Genomic DNA, 7,762 nt, shown 5'->3' with positions numbered 1-7,762 from the left:
AGTCGATCATCGTGTTTTTATAGCCGCGCGCGTAAAAGCCTCGCGCTCGGTGTGCAGGCTCATTTTTCCGCGGCGAAACAACGAAACGGAAAAAAACCTCGGCGCAGAGTGGAGAAGGAGGCATCGGGTTCCCAGCTCGCTGTGCGCGCGCGGGCAAAACAAACCCGTAGCGCTCGGCGCGCGCAGGCCAACAACAAGAGCACTCGCGTTAACTCACGAAAGTACATCCGTTTATCTTGTCTGCCGGCGATAAAAGGCCGCCTGAAAGAGTTTCGATTTCTGCCGGACGCGCGTACGTCGGCAAATTGACGATCGTAAATACGCGCTCGGCGCAGGAGGGGCAGGGGCGAGCGGGCTTTCCTCTGGCGGCGCGCGCTATCCGCGGGTTATTGGGCTTTTAGCCGCGGCGATCGTCGCAGCGACGACGCGTTCTGGGAAGCCAAACGGAAGCAGCTGCTGGGCCAGATGCGCCACGCGCCGGAGCGAGCTCTCGATATTGTTTCATCGCCTCGATAGGACCGCCGCGAGAGCGCGCGCGACCTCACTTATAAATACACGCGAAAATCAAAGCGCAGCGCGCCGCCGACGCCCACCCGATGGACCATTGTTCCGCCTGGCGCGTTGCTGCCCGATTGCGCTAACGGCCGAGTCTGCTTTGCGGTTGAATTACGCGTTGATTGTACATGCCATTACGCAAATCAATCCGCGCGCTCGTTTCTTTCCAGGCAGCGATTACTCCATCGGCCGATCTTATCAATCATGCCCACGCTAACGTGCACGGCCATTATGTCCCTGATGAATTGGGCGTCGATATAATAACTGCGCGAATGCGCGCCGCTGACGTTTCCGAGAAAACAATTAGCCGCGGAAAAAAGTCGACTGAGGCTCCGGAAAAAACCAAGAAGCGTCAACTGGCCGAGATGGCAAGTGTGATAGTCGACGACGACAAAAAGAACACACACACACACGTACACACAGGCATGCACACCTAGAAGGAATAAATAACGCATTCTGTCGCGGTGCGCGATCGTTGGCGTTCTTTCGAGCGCGCGCGCGCGCGGCCAATTTTTTCCCCGTGCCCTCGTGCGTGAATTATTGAATCTCTGACGCAACTCGGCTGAAGAACCGTCGCGTTTTCGCAAGCTGCAGTTCTCTCGCTCTCTCGGCCGCGGAAAAAGCTGCTGCTGCGTGCCTGCGACGACTCGCGTTCCCACACATTCTTTCTCGCTCTTCTTATTGCTGCTGCTGCTGCTGCTGCTGTTGCTGCGAGAAAGAGCGAGAGAGAGAGCGCGTGCGAAGGTGAGACGAGAAAAAAAGGAGGCTTCGAATCGCGAGTGGGGAGAAGGCGGCGATAGGCGTGGCTTCCTCGAGGATCCTCCCACGCAGTTCTCTCCCTCTTCAGGGAACTGCTGTCTCTCTCTCTCTTTCTCTCTCTCGCTCTCTTCGCGCGAACCACGTGCGAGCGAGAGCGAACGTGCGCCGCGCGGAGCCAAGATGATCGATCGACTCTCGTTATGTGCTTGCCACCAAAGACACACTCTCTCTCTCTCTCTCTCTCTGCATTTCTCCAAAGAGCCTGGCTCGTTACCTGTATCAATAGCGCGTGCACGCATCTCGATGCACACAGGTGCCGGAGCAATATGGCGCGACGCGTTCACGCTATTCAAATGGATTGAAGAGCCCTTTTATCTGCTGCTTTTGAGGCGATAAGTGCCTTTTTCTCCGACTGCTTTGAGCGACTCCTTCTCTCGTTTACTGCCATTGGCGCTGAATTGGCGCAGTTATTGCTTTCCAACTTGTAATTTTCATGAGAATAATGCCAATCATTTTAGCGAAATTATCCTCGTCATGGAATCGAGTCGACGGCCTGACTTTGCGGTACGTTGTTTGCCGACAGCGCGCGAAAACCAACAATACCGATCGATAGGAATGAGGGCTGTTCAAAAATCAATCGCTCGCCCCCGCTTAAGGTTATTATACGAAATTCGGAAATTGGTCCGCACCGGTCCGACGCGTCGTCACTCTCTTTTTGCTAAAGACTCGGCTTCGTTATCAGTTCTACGCAATCAATATTCGAATAGTTTTTTGTCCATCGCCCGACCAAGTGGGCCCATTGTTCTTGAAAAATGCGTGGCGTCTTGAAAATGAAATTTATTTTATTTATTTATTTTTTCGTTATTTTTTTCGAAGAACCCAGAAATTTGGCGGCCAGGGGACGCCGCGGGCCATAAATCGGAGCTAATAAATATTGATCCGCCGTGGATTCGTGCGGAATGCGTCAATCGTGCGTCGTGCTTGCAAACAAAACTACAGGTCGCGCGTAAAAACTCGAGCATTCCTCGATGGTCGCAAGGAGATAGAGAGAGAGAGTGAGGGGGGGGGGGGGGAATATAAGCGCGCACCGGCTCGCCTCCATCGTCGGATGCATCATCGATGCGAGTGCGGCGCGTGATGGTTTTTCTGCGGCTGCTTCTCGCGGCGCTGGCCGCGGTAGCCTCGAGGCGGGGCATAGCGAGATGAAATCATCGTCCTCGAGGCGAGGGGGGGTCCAAAGCGCCGTGAGCACTCGCACGGCTCTCTGTCTCGCTCCGTCTCTGTTGCGCCGGCTGAGAGTGGAGAGGGGGGACGAGGGGCCCCCGCACGCACCGCAACTCTCGGTTCATTCAGCAGCTGGACGTCGGCTACGCTACGCTTTTGGCCCATCGACGACGAGGAGAGCCGAGACGGCGGCCGCCGCTTTCTTTCGACTTTCTCTCCCACCACCGGCGCTTACCAGCGGACTGCCGCGGTGAGCGAGAGAGAGGGCGACACCCCCAACTCGGCTGCGAGGGTGGCGGCTTTCAGTGAGCGGGCCACCGGACTATCGGATGGATGGGATCGGGCCGCTTAACGTGCTGCGAACCTACTGCTAACAGTGCTACCATGTTGCTGCCCAGACTCGGACTTACGTGAAAACTGCGTTGACAAGTGCTGTGTGCCTGCTGCGTTATCAGTGCGCGCGCTCCTCCGCTCTCCTCCTGCTGCCGGTTTACCCGAGCGCGCTGCCGAATGCGCGATCGAACGTCGATCATGAGGTGCTTGTGGTTGATCGTCGGTGCCCTGGCGGTGCTCGCTGTGCCGGCGCTGCCCACCGAGGTCAGGAACAACAAGAACCGAGGCCGCGGATCGATGTGGTGGTGAGTGCGTCCGAATACTTGTCCCGACAGGCAGGAGTCTCGAGCGCGAGAGACGAACGAGACCGGACGATGAATTATAGCGACCGGTCTCGCCGGTTTATTTATGGATGTAGTTCGCCATTTCTCGCCGGAGCGCGCGGCGTTTCCCTTTTCCCGTTTTTCCCGCCGACCACTCGTACTTGCCGCCGGCCGCGGGACGCGCGCGAACGTTCTCGACGCCCCCGCGGGCCTCCGACGTTGCCGAGCGGCTGCGGCTGGCGCCTTTGTCTCTCCGTCAGCCGCCGTTGTCGCCGCGGAGGACGACCGAGCGCAGAGCAATAGCGGGAGAAGGAACAATTAGCGGAGCGTGCGGTGCGCTCGAGCGATGCAAATGAAAAAGCAGTCGGCGAATCGTGCGCGCTGGGAGCGCCCACTTGCAAGCGTGCAGGCGGCCGGCGCGCGCGACAGATGCGCGACAGAGATTAGCGGGATCGTGGGCTGTGCGACCCTTCTCGTACCTCTCGCGCGACTGCAGTGAAAAGGCAGCGAGCAAAAACAACTGTGATGATTGCAGGGGCATCGCAAAGGCGGGCGAGCCGAACAACCTTCTGCCAATGTCCCCAGCCTCGTTGCAAATGGGTCAGTCGGTGTACGGGACGCTGCGTCGCAAGCAACGGCGCCTGGCGCGCGAGAACCCAGGCGTGCTGATGGCCGTGGCGAGGGGCGCCAACATGGCTATCAGCGAGTGCCAGCACCAGTTCCGCAACCGCAGGTGGAACTGCTCGACCAAGACCAACTACCTGCGCGGCAAAAATCTCTTCGGCAAGATCGTCGATCGAGGTGAGTGCGCGATCGCCGCCGTGCGCCGGCGACGTTAACCGCGAGCGCGCGGGCACCGACGAGCTCTGTAATCATGCCGCGAACGCCGCCGCCTACCGCGTCGCAGACACCTCCGCCGCCGCGCGCAAAATGCATCGACCGTAAACCGGCGATTCCCTCCCCCTTTTCTTATTTCTCTTCTTCTCCCGCGCGTATACGTGCACGGGTACGCGAGCTCTATTACTTACCAACCGATACACCTTCTCTCTCTCTCTCTCTCTCTCTCTTTGTCTCCTCTCGAGCCAGCGCGTGCTCTTCCACTTTTGTTTCCTCCGGCGATTTTCGTCCAAGCGTATTTGCACGCCGCAAACCCATGAAATTTGCCTCGGCGCAACAAGTTGTCGACTCGTCGCGGCTCTACGTCGTTCAAAATCAATAATCCCCGAGCCGAGTTGACGCGCGCGGGAGCCAGCTACGTCTTCGGGATTCCGGTCACGGGCCGCGATATGCCTCGAGGTTCGGCCAGAGGAATAACGGAGTCGCTCGACTATTCAAAGCAAGCGTCGAAATAAAGGATTTAACGGAAACCATTATGCAAATTCGGTTTTAATTCGAAAATTCCGGCGGAGATCGGGGCACGCGACGGACTCGGCTGGGAAAGAGGAGGAAAGCGAACTTTCCACCGATGACCGAATTAATTGGACGTCGGTGCGCGTCAGCGGCGAAAACGAGCAGCGAAAACGAGTGGCGAAAACGAGCTGCGAAAATGAGCAGCGCAAATGAACAGCGCACGCTGGTATCCGCGACATAATCGGCCCGTTTACAGCGCAAATCCAATCAGCGCACTCGCGCGGCTTTTGAACGCGTTCTAGAAATAGGTATGTATATAAAGGCCGCGTGGCTCGCTCTGGTCTTTATATGGGGAGGCTGCGAGAGGCATACACGTAAAGAGCCAGCTCTCGCGGCGACGGCTGCGGCGGCGGCGTTGAGTTTTTGCCCGTGCGCCGCGGTGGCGAGCTGCACATAAATCCAGCGCTATGATGGGCTACATGTGTCGGGACGAACGTGAGCCGCGAGCTTAAAGAGCGAGAGCCGGCTGGCAGGCGCTGGCCTGCAGCTCTCGCAGCTCTGCCCGAATCGGAAGGCACGTTTTGGTAGCAAATAATCCGCGCGCTTGCCGGCCGATCTTATCGTTTCGTTTGACGACCTCTGCCGGGGCCAAATACACCTGTTGAGCCCGCTCTATCTCTCGGCGGCAGCCTCGCTGGGCGCTCGCGTCGTAAAAGTCGCGCGGCGCTGCTCGTCGCCGCTCGTCGCCGCGGCCCCCGCGCACGCGCGCCTTCGATCGGCCGACCAGTGCATCCTGCGCGCGATTCATCCCACCCCCCGTGGATGCGCGCGCGAGCGAGATAACCCGGCGGAACGGCGTAAATCTCGACGCGCAGTGGCTTTTGACTTGTCTTCCTCTTTGGCTCTGGCTCTCTGCCCGTCCGTCGTCCACTCATTCAAGGGGATTAGAGGGAAAAACGAGCGTGCGCGAGGCTGCGGTGCAGGCAGGCAGGCCGCCGCTGTTGCCTCGGCTCGCCTCTTGTTCTTTCCTTTTTCTCGAGCGGAGCCGTGAACGGAGAGCGACCTACCTATACAGCGCTCGGGCCACCGCCGCGCGCCCGTGACGAATCCCATTCGGCACGCTCGATCATCGCGCGAGCGAGCCAGCCTGACGTCTTCATCGCTTTTCGGCACGAATCGCACAATTGCGCGCGCATCCGCCGTCGCCTAATGACCGGCCGAGAGGAAAATCGGGGGGAGGGCCGAGGGCGGGGGAAGGAATTAATCGGAGCGACGCGCGCGGCGTCGCGGACAAAAGCTTCACGGTGGTCCCCGGGACGTGGGCTCGGCCGGCGCGGGAGCGCGACGACGTCTCAATCGCGTCTACCTGCGGCCGCAGCCGCCGCAGCCGCCGCAGCCGCTTATCTGCATAAAGCGCGTGCAGGTGTCTAGCGGCGCACCTTTGTCGGGAGGCGGAGAGAGCGCGGCGGCCGCACGCGACGAAGGCCCGGCTCCGGGGAGCGAGAGCCGAGCGCGACCGGCCGGGCAAACCCGTTTGGCGCGTGCGCGTCACAGCCGCGACGCGAGGACGCGGGGACGCGAGCCCGAGCCAGAGCCAGCCGCGCATACAAATGCGTGTAACGAGCACGGCGGCCCGGTCTGCCTGTTGCAGGTTGCCGGGAGACGGCCTTCATCTACGCGATAACCAGCGCGGCGGTGACGCACAGCATCGCGCGGGCCTGCAGCGAGGGCAGCGTGCAGTCCTGCTCCTGCGACTACACCCACCAGGCCCGCGGCCCGTCGGGCGTGCGCGACTGGGAGTGGGGCGGCTGCAGCGACAACATCGGCTACGGCTTCAGGTTCTCGCGCGAGTTCGTCGACACCGGCGAGAAGGGCCGCAACCTGCGCGAGAAGATGAACCTGCACAACAACGAGGCCGGCAGAACGGTGAGCTGCGGCCCGGCGCCGCCCGAGCGCGCCCAGCCGAGTCGCCACTCACCGGCGACCGGCGCCCTCTGCTTTGCTGTTGCAGCAAGTCTCCTCGGAGATGCGCCAGGAGTGCAAGTGCCACGGCATGTCGGGCTCCTGCACGGTCAAGACCTGCTGGATGCGGCTGCCCACCTTCCGCCAGGTGGGCGACAGCCTCAAGGACCGCTTCGACGGCGCCTCGCGGGTCATGGTCAGCAACTCGGACCGCGCGCGCGTCAACAACGCCATCACGAGCAACTCGGCCAGCAACTCGGTGCACGCCAAGCGCGAGGGGCTGTCGCGCAAGCACCGCTACAACTTCCAGCTGAAGCCCTACAACCCGGAGCACAAGCCGCCCGGCGTCAAGGACCTGGTCTACCTGGAGCCGTCGCCGCCCTTCTGCGAGAAGAACCCCAAGCTCGGCATCCTCGGCACCCACGGCAGGCAGTGCAACGACACCAGCATCGGCGTCGACGGCTGCGACCTCATGTGCTGCGGCCGGGGCTATCGCACCCAGGAGATCGTCGTCGTCGAGCGCTGCAACTGCACCTTCCACTGGTGCTGCGAGGTCAAGTGCCAATTGTGTCACACCAAGAAGACCATACACACGTGCCTGTGAATCCCGCCTCTCCACGCTCCGCCGTGTGCGCGCGCGCGCGCTTAACGAGTCACTTTCTTTTTTCTTTGCTTCGTTCTCGCTTTCACTGCGCGCTGCGCGCGACGCCGCCGCCGCCGCCGCCGAGTCTGCCCAAAAATCCTCGGAGAGCTTAGAAAGTAGGCGATCTACGAAATTCTTAACTTATTTATATGTCTCGCGTATAGCTTCACTGTACATATCTTTCGCTCGCACTTTATTTATTCGCAAGTTATTCAGCGGCAGCTCAGTATTAGACGGGGAGGAAGAACAAAAAAAGGGGGGGGGCTTTTTTGTGTGGACCACCGGCCGCGTCGCCACCGCCGCACGCACGCGCGCGCGCGCGCGAGTGAGTAATAGCAAAGCAACGAGGACCAAAAAAAGCCAATCTTCGTGAAAAAGATATACGTACGATATAGGGATATATTGAGATCCGCGCCGTAGCAGTAGCGAGATGAGTACCCGCCTCTTCCTGGCGAAGAGGCTCCGCGGTGCTCGGCTGTATACCAGCATTTCACTCGAAGGCAAGTTTTATCTCTCTTCTCCCATTCTCTCTCTCCCTCTCTCTCTCTCTCTCTCTCTCTCTCTCTCTCTATCTCTACTATATATATATATATATATGTATGCTCAGTATTAG

General features: G+C 59.8%; 1 protein-coding gene across 1 annotated transcript; it reads left to right on the top strand.

Moving 5' to 3' along the window:
- The first annotated feature begins 2,812 nt into the window (after positions 1-2,812).
- On the top strand, positions 2,813-7,370 carry LOC131670781 (protein Wnt-1). Its single transcript, XM_058946689.1, has 4 exons — positions 2,813-3,176; positions 3,730-3,995; positions 6,196-6,470; positions 6,556-7,370. The coding sequence occupies exons 1-4, from the start codon at positions 3,049-3,051 to the stop codon at positions 7,108-7,110; spliced, it is 1,224 nt and encodes a 407-aa protein (XP_058802672.1). The 5' UTR covers positions 2,813-3,048; the 3' UTR covers positions 7,111-7,370.
- Positions 7,371-7,762: the final 392 nt, after the last annotated feature.

Source organism: Phymastichus coffea, unplaced genomic scaffold (assembly GCF_024137745.1).
Source record: "Phymastichus coffea isolate CEN01 unplaced genomic scaffold, Cenicafe_Pcof_1.1 PCOF00115, whole genome shotgun sequence".
NCBI lineage: Eukaryota > Metazoa > Arthropoda > Insecta > Hymenoptera > Eulophidae > Phymastichus > Phymastichus coffea.
The sequence above is the reverse complement of the archived record's forward strand: the minus strand, read 5'-3'. Positions and strand labels throughout refer to the sequence as shown.

Bases quoted from the DNA above. Each gene is read 5' to 3' on its own strand.
- LOC131670781 (XM_058946689.1), top strand. From the start codon at position 3,049: ATGCGCGATCGAACGTCGATCATGAGGTGCTTGTGGTTGATCGTCGGT. The intron at 3,996-6,195 runs GTGAGTGCGCGA...TGCCTGTTGCAG, and splicing joins CGGCAAGATCGTCGATCGAG to GTTGCCGGGAGACGGCCTTC. The intron at 6,471-6,555 runs GTGAGCTGCGGC...TTGCTGTTGCAG, and splicing joins ACAACGAGGCCGGCAGAACG to CAAGTCTCCTCGGAGATGCG.